This window comes from Myotis brandtii, unplaced genomic scaffold (genome assembly GCF_000412655.1).
Source record: "Myotis brandtii unplaced genomic scaffold, ASM41265v1 scaffold754, whole genome shotgun sequence".
Lineage (NCBI taxonomy): Eukaryota > Metazoa > Chordata > Mammalia > Chiroptera > Vespertilionidae > Myotis > Myotis brandtii.
In genome coordinates, this window is record NW_005371012.1 from 284,183 (window position 1) to 309,386 (window position 25,204).

Consider the following 25,204-nt stretch of genomic DNA (forward strand, 5'->3'; position numbering starts at 1 on the left):
GCTCTGCCAAGGGTAGTCTCCACCCCCTGCCCCCCGCCCCAGAGCTCTGAGATCCTCCATGCCAACAGCCCAGATTGCTGGACCTGGGGTAGGGGTGTCAGTGTGGTGGGGGAATGAATGGAAATGGCGTGACTCTCTCAAGAGGGCGGGTCTGTACCCTAATGCTTCCTCTGGACCCCCAGGAGCTCCGAGTCAGCCTGTCGGCCAGGAGCTGGCATAGGTGACACCCCTATACACCTGTGGGTGGGGACAGGCCAGGACACACGTGACCCCCTCTAAGTCAGCTGGCCCAGGTGGGCTTGGACCCAGAAACTGGGCTCAAGCTAAGTGGCCACAGTTGCTCCCCTCATGTCATTTGGCAGCTGAGCGGGTCTTTGCAAGGCAGTCAGCCTGTGTATGAACATCTGGGTGGAGGAAAGAGCGGGTTCCGGAACTGGACAGCCCTGTGTTTCTGTTCCAGTGATGCCCGCCCTTGGCAGGTCCCCTTAGCTTTCTGCACTGTCCTCACTGCAGAACGGGGCATGGCAGCACCTGCTTCCTCAGGCGCTCGGGAGAAACAAAGTCCCTGGCATGTTATTCTCAGGGTTCTCCAGATAAACAGAAGCAAACGGAGGCGCACAGAGAGACAGGTTTATTGTAAGGAAATGGCTCACAAGATTGTGGGGTCAGGAAATCCAAATTCTGCCAGTAGGCTGGCAGCCCGGAGACCCAGGAGGAGCTGCGGTTGAGGCCACAGGCAGTCTCCTGGCAGAATTCCTTCTTGTTCAAGGGAGGTCGGCCTTTTTCTGTTAAGGCCTTCAACTGATTGGATGAGGCCCACCCACATTATGGAGGGTAATCTGCTTTCTCAAAGTCCACTGATTTAAATGTTAATCTCATCCAAGAACACCTTCACAGAAACATCTAGAATAACGTTTAGCTAAAATATCCAGGCATGTAAACTTATCACAGCACGTAACAGTGGCTGTTACAACAATGGGTAAATGGGCAACATTGGCGAACCATGAATTCTGTGTCTGGCGTTGTTCTAAACACTTACATTGATTAACTCATTTAATTCTCATGACAACCTGTGTGGGTATACATATCACATATATTACTTTTCCCATCTTACAGGTGAAGAGACAGAAGGCCAGAGAGGTTGCACAGCTTTTTGGAGCTGGGATTTGAACCCAGCCCATCTGGCTCCAGAGCTCCCACCACCGCAGCAGGTTTTCCCATACATCAGTGCCTGCCCTTCCTTCCATAGCACAAGGGCACTGCGCTCCTCACACCCAATGACACGCTGGCAATGCCATCAGACTTAGAAGCTGTCCCCCACCCCAACCAGAAAGACCGATTTGATTAAGTCACAGGTATTTTATTGGGTGACGTCAGGGCGAGTCCCATGGCACCTCACAGTGTAGAGCCAGCAGAACCAGGAACATCTCCACCCCACCCACCCAGCCTCCTGACCTGGTGCCTTGTAGGAAACAGTGCAGAACCCGCACCCTGCCAGGCGGCATCAGCACTCATCCCTGACCGCTGGCCCAGTGTGAGGTCCTGGCACTTGGGCAATGGCCACCCTACCCTGTGGGGAGCCCCTGACAGCTGTCCTTGAGGAGGGCCCAGCACTTTTACGGCCCCATAAAAACTGCTCTCCAAAGTCACCCCTTACAGATCCCTGGCCACTCAGAACCCAACCTAGTTGTAAGAGTCCACCAATTGGCTGCATCAAGCAAAGAACAGGCCCCCCGAGGGCCAGTCCACACAGAGCCACTCACATGCAAAGAGAAGATTCTATGGGCAATCCCAGGTCCTGGCAGGACGGGGACCTAGGGTAGGTCTCAGGGGGCTGGGATAGTGGGAGCAACATCTACTTGGGCCTGTGCTACCACAGCCAGTAGGAACTGAGCTCCCGCAGGGAAACCAGGCCAACGCAGCTGAGGGTGGCCGTCCTGGAGGCTGGGCCCATCCACACTTTCCAAAATCCCAGCCCCAACAGGAAGGACCAGCATGTCCCACATCTTGGCAGGTGGCCTCCAGCAGCCCCCCAGCCTCACCACATGGAGACGGTCAGGAATCACACGGGCAGGCAGGAGCCCTGGAGAAAGGCACATGGGCATCTAAGGCTTCAGGTCAGGCACGGGTACCCACTGGCTCCTGTGGTTGGGCAAAGAGCTAGTGTGAAAGGAGGATGACCCAGACCAAAGAAGGCAAGGTCAGCTAGTGCCCTGGCACCCTGCAGACCGCCCTGGGCACACCCCCTCCTGCAGCCCTGGAGACGCCAGGGCCAAGGCCAGGAGCCCCTGTGGGAAATGAGGTTGCCAAGGGGCCCAGAGCTGCCTCCTTTCCCCCAAGGGATTGGGAGCTGCCCCACTGTCATTCCCCAAGTCCCTAAACCAGGGGTGGGGAGCCTTTTTTCTGCCCAGGGCCATTTGGATATTTATAACATCATTCGTGGGCCAGACAACATTATCAACTTAAAAATCAGCCTGCTATATTTGGTCAAACATTTAACTAACTCACTCCTAATGCCTTGGCAGGGCCAGACCAAACGATTTTGTGGGCCTTATATGGCCCTCGGGCCAGATGTTCCCCACCCCTGCAACACCACTGGGCCACAATGCAAAAGCAAGAGGAGAAAAGATGGCGAGCCAGCCGGCACCAAGGTCACCCTCTGAGATGTAATTCCTAGGACAGCCGATGGGATGAGGGGCAGCACGCCTGTCCCTTTCCAGCAGGATCAAACCAGGGCTGGGCGCCTGACCCCGAGATGTGGGACAGGCCAGTGGGGGGCTCGGGGCCAGCCCTTGGCTCTAGAAAAGGGGCTGCCCCTCCGGAGCAGGGTGGAGGGGCTGGGTAGGCCCAGTGCACCGAGGTCAGTCACCTGGACGGACAGACAGGTGGACGGCGGAGGCGCCGAGGGGCTCACTGCATGTACGAGTAGCGCCAGTCCCCCAGAGGTTTGTGGGTCTCCTTGATGACCTGGGGCGACGTCCACCGCAGGATATAGTGGGGCCCCCCGGGCTTGTCATTGGTTCCTGTGGGGAAAAGACGCAACAGCTCTGGGCAGGAGGGAAAGGCATGGGGAGGAGCTGACGGAATGAATGGGGCACCAGCATTTAAACTAAAACAAAATGTGCGCACAGGGGCATTTCCTAAGCGCACCTGTGAGGAGCACCCTTAGCGGGAGGCCGGGTGGGGCCAGAACTGGGAGTAGACAGGATGCCGGCACTCCTGGGGTCCATGTGCCCCACCTGCCCGGGGTGTCTCGGAGGCAGAGGGGGCACTGTGGAGAGCACCAGCTCTGCCACTAGGCAGCTGGGATCCGAGAAAGTCACCAGCCCAATCTGAGCCTCAGTTCCCCCCCTATAAGTAGGAGGGAGTTGGACCAAAGTGACCTGGGCCATGGTGGTACAGGCTGCGGGAGCTGGGTCCAGTGCCAGCTCCACCACTTCCTAGCCATGTGCCCTTGAGCAAGTCACTTCACCACCCCGTGCCTCAGTGTCCTCCTCTGTAAAATGGGGAGAATTTAGCACCCTGGCTCACGAGGTTGCTGAAAGGACTCGGGTGAGTACAGTGCTGTTCTTATTACTCTTAACACCCTTGGAATGAAGGCTCTTGAGTCTCCCATAGGAACTTGGCTCCCCTCTGGAAACGAGGACCCACTCACCAGAGGCTCGGGCCCCCCCAAAGGGCTGCTGGCCCACCACCGAGCCAGTGGACTTGTCGTTGATGTAGAAGTTGCCGGCAGCGTTCCTCAGCATCTCGGTGGCCTCCCGGACAACGTCCCTACAAGGCAGGGCAGCCAGCTCACCCACGGTTCCAGCCCAGGTCCAGCCTCCAGCCCCAGCCCAGGCTGGCTATCCCGTGAGCACTAGGCCCAGCCTGGGGCCGTGCTGGGCCAGCCACCAGCTGTGGGCCCTTGGGCAGGTGACTCAGGGTCTGAGCCTCAGCTTCCCCTCTGCAAAGGGGGTTTCACGCCCCCTCATGGGGCTCCTGCAAGGACTGAGGGTGTGGGTCAGGCAGCACACACTCAAGGGAGTGGCCCATCCTGGTCCAATTTTCCTGCCCCTCGGGAACTGGGGGACCCCTAAGCCCCCAGCCTGCCCCTCAGGTTCCACTCCCACCTCCATCCCCTCTCTTAGTGGCAGACAAGGGGAGCCACGGAGGAGGGAAAAGCAAAGGTTCAAATCCTGCCTCTGCAAGGTGAGCAGTGCACCCTGGCCTGAGCCCGTGTCCCACTCTGCAGCTGAGACGATGACCTGGAGGAGCAGGGCCCCCTCAGACTCGGGGAGCTGGGCAGAAGCTCCCACTCCCAGGCCCACCCTAGATCCAGATTCGATAGTGGGGCCCCAGAACTTGCACTTTAACAAAGAGCCAAGCTGCCTCTGGGTATCTGCACTTGGGAGGCCTGCCTGCCAGCCAGGGCTGAGGTGAGGGGAGTGGACAGAAAGCAAGGGGCGGCATTAGTACTAAGCAGGAGGGCAGTGTCCAGGGTGTGGATAGGACACCAGGCCTAGAGCAGAGGGGCTGTGGCCACTCACTTATCCTGGGCGAACACTGCCCCCGTGAGGCCGTAGCTGGTAGTGCTGTCCACCAGCCGCAGTGTCTCCCTGTACTTGTCGTCTGGGTATACGTACACGGTCAGCACAGGCCCGAAGATCTCCTGGGAGAGAAGTGAGAGAAGTCCAAGGTCAGCATCAGCCTGGACCAGCGCCCTGAGGCTTCCCAGCCTGCTCTGGCCTCTGCCTCTATTCTCAGTCCCGGTCCCCAGGCCCCAGTCCACACCTCAGCCCCTGCAAGAAGGGCCTGGCATACGCAGTGCCCAGCTCCTGCCCTGCCCGCCCCATCCCACCGTGGCAAAAGGTCCAAGGACACTTTCTGGGTCCCTGCCAGCCAAACCCACACCCGTAGAGGCACGGGCCCAAGCCCATGGAAACAGTAGGCTTCTGGCAACAGGTACACAGTGTCCCTTCGGATTCCCTCCGGGACAGAACCGTGCCCAGCTCCTGCCCTGCCCGCCCCATCCCACCATGACAAAAGGTCCAAGGACACTTTCTGGGCCCCTGCCAGCCAAACCCACACCCGCAGAGGCACAGGCCCAAGCCCATGGAAACAGTAGGCTTCTGGCAACAGCTGGTCCAGGAACTGCCTAACAATATACTGTTCCTGCTGCCACCAAGGTGTCTTGATCTCCCGGGGCCTCAGTTTCTCATCTGTAAAATGGGACTGATAATACAGCCCTCACTTCAATCAAGGGCCAGCTGTGGCCGGCCACAGGTGAGCAGGTCAGTGTCAGCTGAGAAGACTGCTGTGGGGGCGTGAGCAATGGAAGTGCTACGACAATGGCCAGGATGGCAGGGCCAGCACTGGGTTTGGGTCAGGAGGCCTGGCTCAAGGCCCGGCTCTGCTCTCAGTGGGTGTGATATTCGCTGTCTAGGGCCTCCCTTTCCTCAACTGGAACTGGGATACGCCCCGAGGAGAAGACACGGGCCAGGGCCCTGTGTGTGTCCGGTGCTGAGTGGGAGGCTGTCCTCCCGTGCTCCCAGCCACCCGCCAGTCACCTCCTTCATGATGGGCTCCTGAGGGTCCTTGCTCTCCACAATGCAGGGCTCCACGAAGTAGCCCACAGAGTTGTCCCACTTGCCGCCCGCCAGGACAGTGAGGCTGGGCGAGGAGCGGGCGTGATCCAGCCACTTCTTGATGCGACCAAAGGACTGCGGGGGGCGGGGAGGAAGGGTGTCAAAGACCAGCGAGGGGACCATTCCCAGCAGCAGCCCTGCAGTACACTCACCCCAATACACCTGTTCCAGAAGGACCTGAATTCTGAAATGGAGGAGGGGAGGGCCCTGAGTGTCTGGACGAGCCATGGCAGAGACAAGGGCAGACATGCATGCTTGTGTGTGTGTGTGTTAGAACTACAGGTATATATTCACATATAAATATAACCAAACACACATGACATATATGTATTCGGGCATATGCATGGCCATGTTGCTTTGTTAAAGCATGTAGATATACACAATGGGCAATAGTAGGTTTACAATTGTGAGTACGTGAATTGCAGTTTATTCTTGTATTATCGATTTATTATTGTATTACTTACAACTATAAACCTACTTTTGCCCACCCCTATATGTATGCCTGTAACATGCACATGTTAATCCATGTAGACCTACACATGTGCCTCTAAACACAAACATGTATGTGAATATCTTTACATGCACACACGGGTGGATTTGTTCTTGTATGGAGATATGCATGTATGAATGTATATGCATTTCTGTGGAAAGCTGACACGCATGCCTACACATGAACATGTTCATGCGTGCACAATTAGGTTTATGCACACAGGTGTGCAGGCCTAATTGCATCTCTGTGTATAAATATGCACTTAAAGGGGCTTGCTGAACTTGGCTGCAGGGTGTGCAGGAGGCGAGTTCTCTGGTTGGAGGATTCTGCCCTTTACCAAACTGGAGGCAGGGTGGCAATCTGCCTGCCTTCCTGGAAGCAGTGGAGGGGGCTGTCCCCCATGGAGGCCCCCTATATCTCTTCCTCCCTCTCCCACCCCGTCCAGCCTCAGCCCCCCAGGAACAACTGGATTCCAGCCCTTACCTTGGCATCAATCACTGCAGAGAAGAAGGTCCCGAAGTCTTCTGCAGGCTGCAGGCAGGGGAGACACCAGAAGAGACTGAGCTGCCATGGCCCGACAAGGGAAGGCCCCTCCCGCACACCAGCCCCACCCACGGGAACCTCCAATCCCATCAGCCGCCCGCTGGGCCGAGCAGGGATGGAGGCAGCACTCACGTCGCCCACTTTGATCCTGCTGTGCTCCTCCAGCAGCCGCTGTTTGATCTGAGGCCACAGCGAGTGAGGCACGTAGAGGCGGGAGCAGGCTGAGCACTTCTGGCCACTGTACTCGAAGGCCGAGCGCAGGGTCCCGCTCACCACGCTGTCCACGTCCGCGGAGCGGTGCACAAAGTGGAAGTTCTTCCCACCGCACTCTACAGGGGCCGGGGTGGGGAACGAATGAAGGAGCAGGCTCCTCCGGCCAGCTCAGGGGCCCACCACACTGCCTACACCTGTCCATGGGGCCCTGTGATCAGCCCCCCCATACCAGGCGGATGAGAGCAGGAGAGGCACAGAGTGAGAGCTGGACAGCATCCCAGAAACCAATGAGCCAGGCCTATTTTCCCACTCTACAGATGAAAAAACTGATGCCCAAAGGTGAAGGGCATCAGGGGTCATCAGGAACAACTCCCCCATTATACAGATGAAATAACTGAGGCCAGGGCCAGGGTGCTGCCCAATACAATGACAGAGGAAATAGCAGAATCCTAGGCCCCCACTCCCCTCCCAGAAGTGGCACAGCTTTCCCCTAATCCCCCCAACCCAGCAAGAGGAGAGGGGGTCCACCCATGTCAATGCCAAGGCTCCTTCCCTACTCATGGTACTTAAATTGCTGAATGAATGAGGCATGAATGAATGAATGAATGAATGAATGAAAGAAAAATGCATCCTAAGGCACAGGTGCTCTGCACACCCCCAGTGCCTGCCAAAGTGGGGTTCTGTACCTAAGGCCCCCCAGGGCTCAGTTCCTGCAGCACGACCCTACCTATGGCTGCATCCTCTCCTCCTCTTTCATGATGGCCAGGAAAGGAAGGAGTCCCTGGAGCCACCGGGGAGGGGGCAGGGAGAGGGGCCCTTACCTCCGGCCAGGCGTGGGAAGGTTCGATAGCGATCCAGGTTCTGGGCTACCTGCTTCCACAGGTTTTTAAAGGTGCTGAAATCAGAGGACAGGATGGGGATTAGGGAGCCAGCTCGGGTATCTGAGGGTGAAGGTCGTGGGGGTGGGGCACAGGTCCCACCAGAAGCGGCCGAAAAGCCAAGTGAGGAACGCCAGGGTCAGCAGCCCAGGAGGCGAGCAGGGGTCCCAGCAGAGGTGGTGGGGGACCCAGTAGGTGGTGGCAGCTGGAAATGGGCAGCACCCAGGCCTATGGGGAGGCAGCAAGGGGAGCCTTGGTGGCAAGATGGTGCAGAGAAGACCAGGGAGCGGGGAAGAAGTACTGGGTTCAAGCTCTGACTCAGACACCCATGGCTGTGTGACCTTCCGCTCATTACTTAACCTCTCTGAGCCTCAACTCCTGCGCCTCATCTGGGAACTGGAGGGAACAATCCCATGGCAGGGCTGTTCACTGCAATGAGTCCAGTGTTAGGACAGTGCCGGGCACACTAGGTGCCGGTGGGGGCAGACACTGTCACTATCTGCATGGGGCTCCAGAGGCCAAACTGAGGAGGATCCTGGGAGAGGAAGCGTAGGACCCCACCTCCTCCCTGGGCGCCTCCTCCCTGGGCTCCGAGTGTGACCAACCTCAGCACCACAAAACAATAAAAATGCTAATCACCAGGGAGCAGGCGACACAGTAGCTAATACTAATTTATGACTTTCCCACCTTTGAGCCTCTGCTCATCAGAGCATGGCAAATGGGGGCCAAGCCTGCTCCGCCCGCTAACAGGCAGGGCCCCGCGGGGCTGTGCTGGCAGAGCAGGCCTTTGGAAACGGCCTTCCTCAGCAATTCTAACGCCATGCCACCCAACAAACCCCGGAGGGAAGCGGGTGGGGGAGCCGGAGGCCAGCAGAGAGAAGCCACCGCCGGGGTCCCAGTGACACCCGGGAGGACCCCCGTGCTGACCCTGACATCTCCACCCAGTGGTCCGTGGGCTCCCCAAACTCAAAGTAGCCAACAGGTGAGTCATCTTTGTCCCAACCCTCCAGCTGCTGGGCCTGCCGGGTGTCACCTTGTGAACGAGGCCTCCTGCCCCGAGCCTGGACGTTCCCGCTGACTCCCACCCCGACCCCACAGACAGGCGATCGAATCTGCCCGCTGCTCATTCCCAGGTCTCCACCCGGGTTCAGGCCCCGTCGTCCTGTCCCACGTAGAGCGACGTGCGTGTGGAGCAGCAGAGCCATCACTAGGACCGTGAAGACACGGAGGCTCAGAGAGGGGAAGTGGATCCCAACAGCAGCACAGCAAGTGAGTCCGGTCAGCGGCAGACCGTGTCACATGCCATCTCATTCGCTCCTCACAGCCCAGCTCGGGACAGAGGTGCAAGGCGAACCTCCCTGAAGCACCCTGCCTCCCCAACTCCCCCCCGCCCCAACTTACGGCACGCTGCCTGTGAAGTTGATGCCACACAGGTGCTCTGAGCTGGTAATCGTGTCCCCAAACGTGGGCCCGTCAGCTGGCACAAACTGGATAATGTTGGGGGGCAGGCCAGCCTCGCGGAGGATGCGGTAGACGGCGTAGCTGGCCAGCATGGCCGTGTCACTGGGCTTCCAAAGGACCACATTGCCCTGCTCGGAAGGCACATGATGACACAGAAGGCAGAAGGCCAGGGGCCCAGCCCTGACCCCACCCCCCTGAAGCATGGTCATCCCTCCCTGTGCAGGCCTGGATGTCCCCTACCCGACCACACCTCCAGGTGCCAGGCACTGTGCACTAACAGCCCTCGCCAACACCACCACACCAGCCGAGGCGCCCTTCCTCCAGAAGCCTGCACGGGCTGGCCCTGCCTGCACCCTCGGGCAGCTCTGTTTTGGGTGTTTCTGAGTTGCTGGGTGCTCACAGGTGTGGCTGAGCAAGTGCGCACAAGGCTCTCTCTGCACGTGTCCTGGGGAGGGCACGTGGGCATCTGGGCGTGTGTGCGTCTGTCTGTGGGCAGAGGCACGGGGACGGCCTTGTGCATGAGCGTCCTCCAGCTCACCCAGCCTTCCTGCCTGGGCCCAGGCCCCTGACCACTGTCAGCCCTCTTCCTGCGACTCCCAGACACCCAGGCCCACCGAAGGCAGGGCTACGTCTGCCCCATCGGACTGGAAGCTCATGAGGATGATGGTCAGCTTCACCCTTTAAAACTAAGTGGAGCCCTGACTCGTGTGGCTCAGTGGTTGAGCACTGACCCGGGAACCAAGAGGTCACCGGCTCGATTCCCAGTCAGGGCACATGCCTGGGTTGCCGACCACTGTCAGCCCTCTTCCTGCGACTCCCAGACATCCAGGCCCACCGAAGGCAGGGCCACGTCTGCCCCATTGGACTGGAAGCTCATAAAACTAAGTGGAGCCCTGACCGGTTTGGCTCAGTGGTTGAGCACTGACCCGGGAACCGAGGTCGCCGGCTCGATTCCCAGTCAGGGCACATGCCTGGGTTGTGGGCTCAATCCCCAGAGGGGGGCATGCAGGAGGCAGCTGATCGACAATGTTTCTCTCATTGATGTTTCTATCTCTCTATCCCTCTCCCTTCCTCTCTCTCTAAAAATCAATAAAAACACTTTTTAAAAAACTAAGTGGAGTTTGGCTCAGTGGTTAGAGTGTTGGCCTGTGGACTAAAGGGTTGCGGGTTCAATCCCTGGCCCTGGTCAGGGCACATGTGGGAAGCAAACAATCAATGTATCGCACTCACATCGATGTTTCTCTCTCTCTCCCCCTCCTCCTTCCCTTCTACTCTCTATAAAAAACAAATGGAAAAAATTTCCTTGGGTGAGGGTAAAAAAACAAAACAAGTAGCCATACGACCAGGACAACTAAGTCACCAGCACATAGCAAGCACTCAAAGGTGAGCTACAACTATCACCATCACTAACCGTCACCATAGACTAGCCTGCACAGGGCCAGACCTGCCTGGCGTTCGGCGTGTCATGTGGCCGTCTCATTTGCTCCTCACAACCCTGTACACAGGCTTTCCTATTACTTCCACTTTGCAGACGAGGAAATTGCCTCCGAGCAGAGTGGAGGCTTAACGGGGGTCATCTAGAGCAGGGCAAGGCGGGACCCAAACCAGCCTCTGACCCCAAAGCCTTTCCACGGCCCCACACTCACTCCACCCTCTGTGCTTCGCCATGACTAGGGCTGGGACCTCAGGGGCTCGAGTGCGGCCTTCCCTCTGCTGAGACGGGAATGATGCTGAGCTCCCGCCACCCCTGCCCGCGGCCCATAGCTTACCATCAACGCCGGCGCCCCTGCCAGGTTGCCGCCAATCGCAGTGAAGTTAAAAGGGGAGATGGCCGCCACAAAGCCCTGGAGACAGAGGAGGTGGTGAGGCCAAGCTCAAGGTTTCCAGGAGCCCCCGCGCACCCTGCACCGGTGGTACCTCCAGCCCCCGGTACACCACGCTGTTGGTGCTGGGCGGCACCCTGATGGGCTGCTCCCCCTCCAGCTCCACGGCAAACTTGGCGTTGAATCGGAAGAAGTCGATCAGCTCGGCTGCCGCGTCGATCTCCGCTTGGATCACTGTCTTACCCTGCGAGGCGGGAAGGCCAGGGGGTCAGCAGTGGCAGACCTGCCTCCGCTGGCCCTGACGTGGACCCTGTGCCCACGGTGACTCCTGCCCCAGGGTAAGTACGTGCCCTCGCTAGGCGAGCTGGGCCTAGAACCAGGCGGCCTGTGACTGCAAACATTTCCTTAGACTGTCTGTCCTTCCTGATGGTGAATGTGAGCCGTGGGGAAAGGACTGTGGGCAGCAAAAATGGGCCTTTCCCACCTTGGCACACAGGGTCACTGGCAGCTGCTCGCCCTGCTCGGACATGGCACCAAGGAAGCTGAGCGAAGACACTGCCCCCTGCGCTACTCAGCCACTGTGCTTCTTACAACTTCCTGAGTCTTCACATAAAGAGGCACTTTAATCTGTGTGTCTCTTTCTGCCCAAGTGTGGTTCACCTGGGACACTAGGAGTGTGACACCCTGAGACAATCGAGACACCTGGCAGCGTGTGGAGCTGTCATACTGCGTCTGTGCAGCAGGGGGAGCCCTCACTGCAGGAGGAGCGCTGGGCTGACCAAAATTAACGCTTTCTCCCCCCTCAGCCACTCTCTGGCTCAAATGCACTCAAAAAACCTTTATCCAGGAAGACATGATGCAAGGCCCAAAAAGTGGGAGAACATTAACACTTGATTACTGTTCCCAAAAAGCTTGTAAAGGGGCAACAGACACATAGGAAGTCATTCCACCCCAATGCGAACTGAGCTGTAACTGACAAATGAACAGCGTGCTAGGGGGCAGGCTGATCCTTTTGGGCAGAGAAGGTTCTGGAAGCCTCACAGTGGAGGTGATATCTGGGCTGGCCCTTGATGGGTAAGAGTTCACGGGCACAGAAGAGAGAGAGCACTCAGGCAGGAGACACCAGGCAGAGGCAGGGATATGGGACGCCTATGGTGTCCAGGAATGTCACCAGGTCCAGACTGGCATCATCACAGGGGACAGCCTGGCGGGAAGGGCAGCAGCTGGCGAGCTGGAGAGAGGTGGGAACTGCAGGGCCCTGGGGACTGGGCTCAGGATCTGGGACGTGCCTCTCGCTGGTAGACCTCGGTGGTTTGTAAGCCTGAGCAGCCTGCTGGGGTGTCGGGAAAACCTGAGGGTGCAGGGTCCCACCGAGCCTAGAGGACTGATAGGGCGACTGTCACGCCAGGCAAAGCACGACAAAGGCCTGCTAGGGTGGGGACAGAGAAGGCGGGGAAGGGGCATTTCCGTGGCCGGACACGCAGGTTTAGCACAGTCCACCTTGTCTAACATTCTGTGTGTCCCCTCTCCTAGGCCTTGTCCCTTGAGGACATCTCTGAGTCTCCAGCCAGCAGAGCAGGTCTAGGCATCCAGAAACTGCTCAGCTGACGACTGCCAAATCGAATAGGGTACAACTGCCCCCCACCCCCGCCCCCGACCTGTGCCGCAGGCGCCTCACCTGTCCCACCATGGTCTTGGCAAGGACCTCTGCCCTGCGCGGCCCGCTCAGCATGTCTGCTGCCTTCAGGAAGATCTGGGCCTGGTCTGTGACAGGCTTCAGGTCCCACTCCTTCCTGGCGGCCAAGGCGGCCTCAATGGCTTTGTTGAGCAGGGCCTGCGGAAGAGGGCAAGGCCGGGGGCTTCTTTTGTAGCGGGAAGGGTCCCAGGGGAATGAGTGAGAGAGGAGAGGTCTGGAGGTCACGCTCCACCCGGGGAAGACCCTGCTCCCTGGGCCCTCAGCGTCCCCTCCCCAGTGTCTACTGTGCCCCACTGCCACAGGCCACCCCAGGCACGGAGCCTGTCCTGCTGCCAGTCTGGAGAAGTCTGAGTTGCCAGCTGGGTCCGCATGCCAGGCACCTGGCACTGAGTCCCTCAGCTGTTAAACCACGTTCTCCTGTGGCCTCCTCAGGGCCTCACCTTAATCCTGGGGCCTGGAGCCCGGGGCCCCTGAACCCACCATCCAGAGCCACCAGCCCTCAAGGTCAGGGCCCTTGGTCTTGTCCTGGCCAGGCCAGAGCCACAGCCTGAGACGTACACCTGCTGCCGGCATCCCCAATGCCACCTGCCCTCACTGCCACAGGATGCTCGCTCCTAGACCCCCAGCCACAGGTGACCCCATCCCCTCTCGATGGCCCTCCATGATGATACCAATGCCGTCTGACTTACCATCCACGATGTCTCCAATTTCCCTGACCCAGCCTTCCAGAATCCACCACCCCCACTCGCCCCACGTCAGGGTCTGCCCCATGGCAACAGCATGTCAAGGGGTGTCCAGCCCTAATCAAGGCAGCTCCCACTAGGCTCCAGCTAACCCTGGCTGGCCTGGCCCCATTAGAGGCACCCACCCAGGGACTCCCACTCCCAGCTGTCCCATCTACACCCCCACCCCCCATGGCCAGAAGGAAGCAGTGCCTGAGGTCCACCTCCAAGAATGAAGCCAGCAGGACAAAAGAGGGGCAGCACCCCAACCCCAAAGTTGCCAGGGACTCACCTTGTCTGCATAGCAAAACTTGGCCACCTTGTGTCCATGGTTAAAGGGCTGAAAGAAGAGAGGAGTGAGGTCACTGCCCAGGAGGGAGGTGCCCTGTACACTGACTGCCCGCCCACTGGACTCACCGACACCTGGTACTGCACGTTTGAGGTCCACACCTCCTCATCCCCCACCACGCACGGGATGGCTTCGGTCCGGCCCTTCAGGTCCTTCAAAGCCTGAGGAGAGGACAAGATGTCAGATGGGCACTTCCTCCCCCTTCTCCCACCCAGAACCTGGCGTGGAGTCTGCTAATGCAATGGCCGGAGGACCAGAACCAAGGAGGCGGCCGGCGGGGCTGTGGTCAGAGAGCGTGTGCTCCCTGGGGGGACGGGATGCAGCCCCTCCCCGGTCACTTCCTGTCATGCAGGAACGAGAGGCCAGTATTGATAGGTTTTCCCATTAAAAAAAGATTCAAAAACTGCACCTCAACTTTCTGTGGAATCTCAGGTTTAAAATACTAGCAATTAATGGGAGAGCATTTTGAAGTTCTGTGAGCGTATGACTCCTGACCGGCACTGAGGACCAAATGGCCCCGGCTGCTCCCAGCCTCCACCAGGCTCCAGACACACAGCCTCCCCAGACCCGGGGCTGGGAGCGGGGGCAGGAGGGTGATGGCCACAGCACAGAGAAGCCCCTGGGTTGCTGAGGCTGTCTCTCCACGCCCTGCACCTTACCTTCTGCAGTGCATCTCGCTCGGGGCTGCCCTTGGTGAACGCCAAGACGGGCTCGTTGGCCACCTTCAGGGAGGAGGCGTGTTTCCACCGAAGCCTGGATGCGAGGGCGGGGAGAGAGGTGGCAGGTCAGCAGAGACCACAGACCCAAACTCCAACAGGGGAGCCTGGGCTGGCCCGGAACCCTGAAATCCAGAGCAACTATAGAACTGGGGGGCGAGACAGGCCTTGGGGTACAAAATCCAAGCTCAAGTCCCAGTCCTGCTGTGTGTCCCTGGGCACGTGAGCTGCCTCCTCTGAGCCTGTTTCTACACCAGGAAGTGAGAGTAATCATACAAACCCACGTGTTGGAGTTTAAGTCCAGAGGTGCCAAAGCATTTCTAAGTAAGTGTTTGTACGTGGAGAGCGTGTCCCCACGCGGCAAACTTGATCCCAGAACAGACCCAGTCGCTCCTCTAAGCTGAAGAGGCCGGACATCCCAGAGCTGAGTCCCAGCACACAGAATGAATGGAGCGAGAGCAGGAAAGCCCAAGACGTGGGCGGGAACTTGGAAGAGTGCCCTGAGCTCAGCTCACAGAGAGAGGGAGGGCAGGTTTGGGGGTTCAGGGTCTGGTTCCTGGGCACTGAGTTTCAAGAACTCCTTGTTCTGGAGCCCCTATTCAGTCTGGAACCTGTGACCTCATTGATCAGTGACCACTATGACCACCACCCCAAAAGTGTGTGGGGGGTCATGAGGTGGGAGGACATGTGGGTAACACTTTAGAGTCAGTCATTCCAGAGCTGGAGCCCCCCACTGCCACAGGCCACCCCAGGCACGGAGCCTGTCCTGCTGCCAGTCTGGAGAAGTCTGAGTTGCCAGCTGGGTCCGCATGCCAGGCACCTGGCACTGAGTCCCTCAGCTGTTAAACCACGTTCTGCTGTGGCCTCCTCAGGGCCTCACCTTAATCCTGGGGCCTGGGGCCCGGGGCCCCTGAACCCACCATCCAGAGCCACCAGCCCTCAAGGTCAGGGCCCTTGGTCTTGCCCTGGCCAGGCCAGAGCCACAGCCTGAGACGTACACCTGCTGCCGGCATCCCCAATGCCACCTGCCCTCACTGCCACAGGATGCTCGCTCCTAGACCCCCAGCCCAGGTGACCCCATCCCCTCTCGATGGCCCTCCATGATGATACCAATGCCGTCTGACTTACCATCCACGATGTCTCCAATTTCCCTGACCCAGCCTTCCAGAATCCACCACCCCCACTCGCCCCACGTCAGGGTCTGCCCCATGGCAACAGCATGTCAAGGGGTGTCCAGCCCTAATCAAGGCAGCTCCCACTAGGCTCCAGCTAACCCTGGCTGGCCTGGCCCCATTAGAGGCACCCACCCAGGGACTCCCACTCCCAGCTGTCCCATCTACACCCCCACCCCCCATGGCCAGAAGGAAGCAGTGCCTGAGGTCCACCTCCAAGAATGAAGCCAGCAGGACAAAAGAGGGGCAGCACCCCAACCCCAAAGTTGCCAGGGACTCACCTTGTCTGCATAGCAAAACTTGGCCACCTTGTGTCCATGGTTAAAGGGCTGAAAGAAGAGAGGAGTGAGGTCACTGCCCAGGAGGGAGGTGCCCTGTACACTGACTGCCCCTCTCCAAGGGCTGCCCGCCCACTGGACTCACCGACACCTGGTACTGCACGTTTGAGGTCCACACCTCCTCATCCCCCACCACGCACGGGATGGCTTCGGTCCGGCCCTTCAGGTCCTTCAAAGCCTGAGGAGAGGACAAGATGTCAGATGGGCACTTCCTTCCCCTTCTCCCACCCAGAACCCTATGTGGAGTCTGCTAATGCAATGCCCGGAGGACCTGAACCAAGGAGGCGGCCGGCGGGGCTGTGGCCAGAGAGCGTGTGCTCCTTGGGGGGACGGGATGCAGCCCCTCCCCGGTCACTTCCTGTCATGCAGGAACGAGAGGCCAGTATTGATAGGTTTTCCCATTAAAAAAAGATTCAAAAACTGCACCTCAACTTTCTGTGGAATCTCAGGTTTAAAATACTAGCAATTAATGGGAGAGCATTTTGAAGTTCTGTGAGCGTATGACTCCTGACCGGCACTGAGGACCAAATGGCCCCGGCTGCTCCCAGCCTCCACCAGGCTCCAGACACACAGCCTCCCCAGACCCGGGGCTGGGAGCGGGGGCAGGAGGGTGATGGCCACAGCACAGAGAAGCACCTGGGCTGCTGAGGCTGTCTCTCTCCACGCCCTGCACCTTACCTTCTGCAGTGCATCTCGCTCGGGGCTGCCCTTGGTGAACGCCAAGACGGGCTCGTTGGCCACCTTCAGGGAGGAGGCGTGTTTCCACCGAAGCCTGGATGCGAGGGCGGGGAGAGAGGTGGCAGGTCAGCAGAGACCACAGACCCAAACTCCAACAGGGGAGCCTGGGCTGGCCCGGAACCCTGAAATCCAGAGCAACTATAGAACTGGGGGGCGAGACAGGCCTTGGGGTACAAAATCCAAGTTCAAGTCCCAGTCCTGCTGTGTGTCCCTGGGCACATGAGCTGCCTCCTCTGAGCCTGTTTCTACACCAGGAAGTGAGAGTAATCATACAAACCCACGTGTTGGAGTTTAAGTCCAGAGGTGCCAAAGCTTTTCTAAGTAAGTGTTTGTACATGGAGAGCGTATCCCCATGCGGCAAACTTGATCCCAGAACAGACCCAGTCGCTCCTCTAAGCTGAAGAGGCCGGACATCCCAGAGCTGAGTCCCAGCACACAGAATGAATGGAGCGAGAGCAGGAAAGCCCAAGACGTGGGCGGGAACTTGGAAGAGTGCCCTGAGCTCAGCTCACAGAGAGAGGGAGGGCAGGTTTGGGGGTTCAGGGTCTGGTTCCTGGGCACTGAGTTTCAAGAACTCCTTGTTCTGGAGCCCCTATTCAGTCTGGAACCTGTGACCTCATTGATCAGTGACCACTATGACCAGAACGGAGCGAGAGCAGGAAAGCCCAAGACGTGGGCGGGAACTTGGAAGAGTGCCCTGAGCTCAGCTCACAGAGAGAGGGAGGGCAGGTTTGGGGGTTCAGGGTCTGGTTCCTGGGCACTGAGTTTCAAGAACTCCTTGTTCTGGAGCCCCTATTCAGTCTGGAACCTGTGACCTCATTGATCAGTGACCACTATGACCACCACCCCAAAAGTGTGTGGGGGGTCATGAGGTGGGAGGACATGTGGGTAACACTTTAGAGTCAGTCATTCCAGAGCTGGAGCCTCAGCCATGGGACTTCTCCTCCAGGCCTCAGTTTCCTCGTCTGTAAATGGGGACATCAATGACAAAGGCACCTAACCCACACAAGGCTCCTTAGACTGGATACTGCCTCCCATCCGTCAGGGATAGGCCCATCGAATGGCTCTCACCAGTGGCCTCATAGAAATAAGATAACTTAGGTCCTAAAAGGAAAATGGCTAGTTCAAGATCAAGATCAGGAGACCTGGATTCGAATCCAGAAAAACCCAGGTATCTTCTCCCTCTGGTGTCAACGTCCCCAGCCAGAGACCAGTGGGAACGCACCTGCAGGTGGACAAGTGGAGTTACTATTCGATGCAGGAGGGAGAGTGCACACCTGGGGGAAGCAGCCCCTCGTTTGGCAAGAGGGGGTATGCCTGGTACTCTGGGGGTGGCACGGTGACCCTGCTTTCATCTGTGCTCAGACGAAACTATGACCCAGAATTGTTGTGCCTCAGAGTGACCTTGCCTGAGGCCAGTGTTCTGGAAGGTGGTGAGTGCCCAACAGGAGAACGGGAAGGCCTGGCTATGAGGGTTAGGGGGCTTCTTCCTTTCTCACTGGGAAGAGGTGTGGTGGAAGCTGAGAGCGGGGCTGGAGGCCTGGAGGAAGGACACAGAAAGGGGGCTGCGAGGGCAGGTCCCGCATTCCCCCTACCAGGTTCCTGAACCCCTGCTACATCTCTGACGCTGTTCCGGACCCCGGACACACAGCGGTGACCCAGACAGCAAGGCGCTGGCTGCACGCAGCTGACTCTTGCCGAGTGGGGGACACGGGCAAGAAAGAAACACTCTGATGACAGAAGGGCCCTGAAAATGAGTATGAAAGGGGAAGGGTGGAGCCAGGGTGGTCAGGGAGGGCCCCCCTGAGGAGGTGAGCTCAGCGGAGACCTGGCAGAGGTTTAAGAGCTGGGAAAAGTGGTCCAGGCCCAGGGGAGAGCAGAAAGGGGCCTGTGTGGTTGAGGGGAGGGTGCGGAGACCTGGCGGAGGTTTAAGAAGAGCTGGGAAAAGTGGTCCAGGCCCACGGGAGAGCAGAAAGGGGCCTGTGTGGTTGAGGGGAGGGCTGAGTGGCCCAAGATCCCCAAGGGCAAGGTAGCCCTGGGACCTTCTCCTTCTCTCCCCCTTTGTCACCCCCAGGCCACACCCACCAGGCCCAGACACAATCCTCAGGCCGAACCCTCCCCCTCCAGTCGCTGTGTGACTTTGGGCAAGTCACTGACTAGGGTGACACCCATCTTGTGGGGTTACGATGGAGATATGAGGAGATAATACTAAGCTATAGAGGTGCTCAATAAATTAAAACCCACACTGTTCCTTCCACCTATTATAGTGGGGGAAGAGCAGGGAGGCCAGCAAACACCAGCAAGGGGAGGGCGGAGTCTACGCTGACCTCAGGAGCAGGACACCACCACCAATCAGTAAATCAGATGCGGCCAGGTTCTCTTTAAGCCAAGAAAGGGCCGGGTCAGCAGAGAACGAGTGCTGGGCTGGAGCCAGGGGCCACCCCAACTCCTCTCCGACCCCCTGGTCCTGGTGGGTGGGAATAGCACAGGTTCTGAGCAGACATATCCCAGACCAAAGCCCACAGCTGCATGGAGACCTCAGCACACATCCCGCATCTGAAAGCGGGGGTCATCCTAGGTCCCGTCCTAGTGTTACTGGGCAAGACGAGGAATCTCGCTTCTTGTCTTCTTGAGCCAAGACAATCAAGAGACAACGTGCAGCAAAGCAAGCAAGAATTTACTGGCCGCAGCAAAAACATACTTAGGACAGAGAAACGGGAAGGGCATAGAAGAAGCAACAGGAGAGCCCGGGCTGGGCTGCTTTGGCTCACTGGGAGGTCAGAGAAAGGGGGGACTCAGACAGGCTCAGGGGGTGAGCCTGGGATGAGCTGCTGCTGTCCATTGCTCCCCTGGTTGCAAGCCTCATGGGGCCCCTTAGAGGGAAGAAAGGGGAAGGGAATGGCACAGGCGTGCTCCCCTAGGGAAGAGTGCTCACTGTGTCCTGTGTCCTGAGTGTATTGCTCTCTCTCTTGCAGGCGGGAGTCTTAAGGCAGGTCTCAGGGGAGGGTTTCAATAGAATATTCATCAGCTTCCCAGGTGTGCTCTTTCAGGGTAGAGGTCTCCACTGATTGGCCAGTGTCAGGGCAGGGGGTCCTTAGTCAATGCAGCTGGTCCTGAGTGATGTCCCCAAATCAGATTTATTCTCTTAATTTGGGTGTGATTGGCAAATGGCACTTAAATGGATTTCTGTTATGTCTCCCTGAGTAGGGTTGTTTAAGGCTATTTACCCCCTGGCTGGGGAGAAGTGCAAACCATTTACTCTTTGTCCTTGGTTTAGGGAAGATAGGATTTACTGGGGGAGCACAAACTGCTGTTTAACTCTCTGTCTCAGCTTCCCCACCCCACTTGTGGAATTTTCCTAGCTTTTACTATTCTGTAACACTAGGTCCCCGTGAGAACTAAAACTGCTTGCCCTTCCTCCTGCTCTAAGGAGCTTCTAAAGGAACTGTAAAGATCTTCTGGGATGTTTACTCTGCCATGCCAGGCTTTCAAAGGCAAATTGGTTCCCAGACACCCCAAGGATCAGGGGCTGGCCCAGGTGCTCACCAAATACGGCTGGAATAAACAGCACCCCTTCCACCCAGGGCAGAGCTGAAAATGTCGCACTGCCAGCTCTCCTTTCCCTGTCCCCTCCCAGGCAGGGTCAGAAACAGAAATCCTGCAGGCCTCACTCCACTTCCCCCAGGGCAGAGGTCCACTGTGACCTCAGGATCACACGCGCCAAGGGCTCTCTCTAAACCTAGAAAGTCCAGGCCCTGGTACAGCTGTCCGTCAGTCTGAGTGTGGCCTCGGGGACAGAGACTAGAATCAAAGATCATCCTGAGTCGGACAGAGCCAAGAAAAAAAATCCATGGACTCCAAAGAAACACCCTTCCATTGGCTCAGGGCAAGGCATAGAGCAGTGGTTCTCAACTTTCCTAATGCCGAGACCCTTTAATACAGTTCCTCATGTTGTGGTGACCCCCAATTTCATTGTTACATATTGAACATAATTAAAGCATAGTGATTGATCACAAAAACAATATGTAATTATATATGTGTTTTCCGATGGTCTTAGGCGACCCCTGTGAAAAGGTCGTTCGACCCCCAAAGGGGTTGCGACCCACAGGTTGAGAGCCGCTGGCATAGAGGAATCACTCACAAACTTAGGGCTCCTATGAGGATCTGCAAGGCCCTTCTAGGCAGGCCTGCATCGTTCGTTCGTTCATTCATTCATTCATGCATTCATGCAGCCAGCACACATTACTCTACACTTCAAGAGCTCAGTGGTAACTCAGGTGAGGTTGAAAAGGCTTGGACATTTTTCAGCACACATTTCCTGAGTACCCACCAAGCAGGTGCCTGCGTCTGGGATGAACGGAACCCGACCATCCTTAGGGCAGTTCTCAGCCTTCTGGCTTCAGGAAGGAGGCAGAGGGCAGAGTCTGAATTTGATTCCGATTCCTTAACAACCTGAAGTGCCCCTTCTGCTCACCTGGGGACCTCCTGGCTTGGGTGTGAGACCTTAGCTACCCCTCCCAGAATCTGAGCTTTAAGAGCCACATCAGAACATCCCCTGCAATGGGCAACATCAGGGCTGGACAGCCAGTGCAACCTTAAAACTGAGGGGAAGGGAGGCAGGGTGGGGCTGGCGGGGAAGCTCAGTTCCCTCCCAGGTTTCCCTCGGCCTGCACCCTGGTCCACGGCACCACCAGCTTTTGCCTGGACGACTGCAATGGCCACTCCAGCTCCACTGTCACCAGGCTACTCTCCAAATCGCCGTCAAAGTTACAGTTTTAACATGAAAATTTGATCATCAGACAGTAAGCACTTGGCTCAAAACTACTCATGGCCTCTCATTTCTTCTGCAACAAAAAGCCAGAATCCCTACCGATGCCTCCAGACCCATTTGCCTTCGCCCCCACCACCTCCCAGCTTGTTTGCTGTGATCCAGTCGCCCTGGTCATTTTTGCGGTCCCTTCTGCATGAGGCACTCTCCATGTGGTTGGCCTCGAACCACTGGACGGGCCCCTCTCGGATCCTCATGAGCCCCGCACTTTCCTCACAGCACCTATGACAACCCTCATACGGCACTCCCACCAGGCCATAAGCTCCGCTGGGCCGGCCTGTGTCCATTCCATTCACCAGTGGACACCCTGCCCAGACGGGGGCTAGCACCTGAGAAATATCTTTGAAAACAATTAACGCGAAAGCAGTATCAGAGCGGACACCAGGCCCTCAGGACTGGACTCCCAGGCCAGTGCGCACCTGCTAACACCTGGGACTGGGTGCAGGTCCCTTTGGCTCCCCCGTGGCTGAGGCCCAGGTGGCCACGGCCAAGAAGAAGAGTAGAAAGGAGATTACTCTAGCTTCCTTCAGCACCCGGGCTTTGGCAGCTGTTATCTGGGGCCTGATTAGGTTAATCCTCCTTATCACAGAGATAAGCGGCCAGCAGCGGAAGTACAGTGTGGGGCTCAGAGCAGGTCCAGTAGGGAGGGGCATCTGGCGCAGGATGATGTTTGCACTTTATTGCCCCGGAAACATCAAGGAGCATTTATTAAGCACTTACACCATGCCTGGCACCATGCTAAGTGATTATCGCATTGAATCCACCCTACAAATGTATTATTAACAGTAAAACCTCGATAAAACAGATTAATTTGGGTGAGGTGGTATCTGTTAAAGCCGAAAGTCCATTACATGATAAAGTAGGTTCAATGAATGTGTATGTTAAAAAATTGATAAATTATGCAGTTTGCCTATTTTTACTTATGTAGACACGTTTGTATAATTAAAATTTTTCACAGAAAAGTTTTCTATATGTATTATAATTTTAAATTTATACTGAATAGGCCTAGCAAATACGTGCATTCACCAGTCACCTCGAGTAAACAAATGCACGTGGCTGGGGTGTGGCTTAGTGCACCTCTGAATAGAGGCCTGCCCGTTAAAAATGCTGCAGAGCCCTGGTCAGTGTGGCTCAGTGGTAGAGCTTAGGCCCATATTGAAGGGTTGCAGGTTCCTTCCCCAGCCCTGGGGCACACCGGGAGGCAACCCATCAATGTTCCCCTCTCTCTCTCTCTCCTGGCCCCCTCCCTTCCATTCTCTCTAAAGAAAAAATAAAAATCACATGTAGAAAAGCATGTCACTGGGTGGGAGGGCCACATGCCTCGTTTATTTAGGCATGCGGCCCACCAGCTGCGAGTTTGACATGCTTTCTATAGAAAGGCAAGCCACTGACAACAGAACCAGTTACTGAAATTACCAAGCTCAGTGGTTTGATCTCGCGCTGTGTGTGCCCCTTGGCATCTGTAAAATGGGGTAATGCAGTGCTTATCTGCACTGTGCCAGGCCGGTGGTATTTGACTGCCTGATAAACATTATTGTTATAATAGGCTTTTTAAAAGAGAGAACATGGATTGCTTTCTACCAGATATCTGAGGGTGGTTTTTGGGGTGTTTTTTTTGTTTTTTTTTTTTTACGTCTAAGTCTTCCTCCACCGTTAAAATGAAAACTCTTCGAAGGCCCCATCCACATGTAAATTCCCTGGGCACCCCTCGCTCCAGTGTTTAGCACAGCACCTGCACATGGTAGGTACTGCAAACAAGTACAGTCAAACCTCGTTTCTCAAATGTCTCCCACCTCAAACAATTCGGTTCTTGACCAAGTTGTTCACAGAAAACAATGTCTCGGTTGTCGACCAAAACTTCAGTTTTCCATCTGACAACCCTTTCGTGCTGAAAGCTCAGCATGACAAAATGCATCTTGCAGGCAACAAGCAAAGGAGAGAATGCTTTTGTTGCTGGCGGTTGGCACAATTTTAAAACATAAAGAGGCCATCACGAGTTCTAATGTTGCTAAGGGTGTGAAAGTGCTCACAAAACAGCAATCACAGACTACTGAATAGGTAGAAAAACTGTTGTTGATTGGATAAAGTAAAAGCAGTTAGCTGGTGACAGGATTTTGGAGGCTAGTAGGGGGTGGTTTGATAAATTTAAGTAAAGAAGTGTTTACTTATAAATGAAAGAGTACATTAGACATGTACTGTATATAAGAAAGGTTGAAACAGGAAATTATTTGGGACTCTGGAACAGATTAATTCAATTTACATTATTTCTAATGGGAAAAAAGTATTCGTTTGCGAACAAATGGCTTTCGAACAGCCTTCTGGAACAAATTACGTTCAAGAAACGAGGTCACACTGTAACTCTATGGGACTTCCATCTGCAGTCTGAGAGGGACGGTCTCCGAATGCAGGACAGGGGGTGGCAAGTACAGCCCCAACCTTGGCTTGCGAGGGGAGCCCTTCTCTCCCAAGTCCACGTCCTCATCTTGTGCCCTTCCCTACCCTATCCCCACCCACGGAGGACACACAGCAGTGTTGAAACTCACCCCTGCCCAGGGCACCCCTGTGCCATCCCTTAGGACACTGATTAACTCAGAAAGAGCCTAGCTCAGCAGGAGACAGAGCTGGTCACAGTCCTGGGGATCAGGCAAACAACACTCAAATGGAGGGGGGGTAGGGGGTGGCGGCTGCCCAGCTCTGAAAGGCAGACCCCCGAAACACAGGTCCAATAAGGGGGGCAGCCTCACCAGACTGGGAGCCCCTCTGAAGCAGGGTCTGTGTCCCACCTCCCCCTCCCAGTCCCCAGCAGGAGGGGGCTCTGAGGACAAGTGTCATGGAGTGAGCAAGGGCCCAGGAACCCAACTCCACACCGTGGGGGTTTGCACTCCACTCCGAAGTTACAGTCCTCATCTGTAATGTGCAATAATACCTACCCCACAGAAGTTTAAAGTGCAAGTGACAACGAGGATCGTGATGGTAACTTGGCATTGCCTATGCGCCTGCGGCCGTTTGGTGCACGCTAATGAATTCACTCACTCGGTCTTTACAATAAAGCATACGCCAAAGGCCCAGCTCTCCACACACGTTATCCCACGTGTCACAAGAAAGGACTCCCTCTTCTGCCCAGCACTTAACTTGAAAAGGGGGAAGAGAGGAGAAGTCCCGGTAGAGAGCGGAGAGGGAAGTCTCGGAACCCCGGAGGTGGGTCCTGAGTGTGAGACGGAGGGAGGGACGGCGAGGGTGCTGCACTAACAACAGAGGTGCCCCAGGGGGCAGCCGGCACTCCGGCAGTGGGCGCATTGGAAAGGTGCCTGGGAGGAGCAAGACCAGGGCGTAGGAGGCTGCTTTCGGGGCTCGGGAGCCGGGAGAGCAGCGAGGCCCCCACCCGGCCGCAGTTCGGGAAGGGGGTCCCCCTCGCTGTAGGAAGGAGACAGGGGTGTCGCAGTGAGAGGAAGGCCTGGGGGGAGGACGGGACGGGAGGTACTAGAGGAAGCGACCCTCGCGGAGGGGAGCCCCTGGGAACCTGGTGGGGGTCCGGCAGGGAGGGAGTCCCGCATGAGGGACGCCTGCGACCCCCGGGACCCCGAGCGACAGAGCGCCCCCAGGTCCGGTT

The 25,204-nt window shown here is 56.9% G+C and overlaps 1 protein-coding gene across 1 annotated transcript; it reads right to left on the reverse strand.

Annotated features, from left to right (window-relative positions):
• Window positions 1-615: 615 nt before the first annotated feature.
• Window positions 616-21,791, reverse strand: ALDH4A1 (aldehyde dehydrogenase 4 family, member A1). Its single transcript, XM_014530640.1, has 20 exons — window positions 21,637-21,791; window positions 16,707-16,800; window positions 16,114-16,206; window positions 15,972-16,019; window positions 15,647-15,719; window positions 14,462-14,586; window positions 13,871-13,963; window positions 13,746-13,793; window positions 12,714-12,869; window positions 11,130-11,279; window positions 10,982-11,056; window positions 9,153-9,340; window positions 7,695-7,768; window positions 6,793-6,989; window positions 6,601-6,648; window positions 5,550-5,702; window positions 4,530-4,651; window positions 3,656-3,774; window positions 2,870-3,023; window positions 616-2,142 (listed from the first exon to the last, which is right to left on the reverse strand). The coding sequence occupies exons 1-19, from the start codon at window positions 21,789-21,791 to the stop codon at window positions 2,911-2,913; spliced, it is 2,124 nt and encodes a 707-aa protein (XP_014386126.1). The 3' UTR covers window positions 616-2,142; window positions 2,870-2,910.
• Between the last annotated feature and the right edge of the window lie 3,413 nt (window positions 21,792-25,204).

What these genes read in the sequence shown, in the direction of transcription:
- ALDH4A1 (XM_014530640.1), bottom strand. Translation starts at nt 21,791, where the DNA reads ATGAGGATCCGAGAGGGGCCCGTCCAGTGGTTCGAGGCCAACCACATG. An exon ending in AGCGAGATGCACTGCAGAAG is followed by an intron (nt 16,207 to 16,706) that starts GTAAGGTGCAGG and finishes TCCTCTCCTCAG; the next exon opens with GCTTTGAAGGACCTGAAGGG. An exon ending in TGGGGGGGCCCGAGCCTCTG is followed by an intron (nt 3,024 to 3,655) that starts GTGAGTGGGTCC and finishes TTTTCCCCACAG; the next exon opens with GAACCAATGACAAGCCCGGG.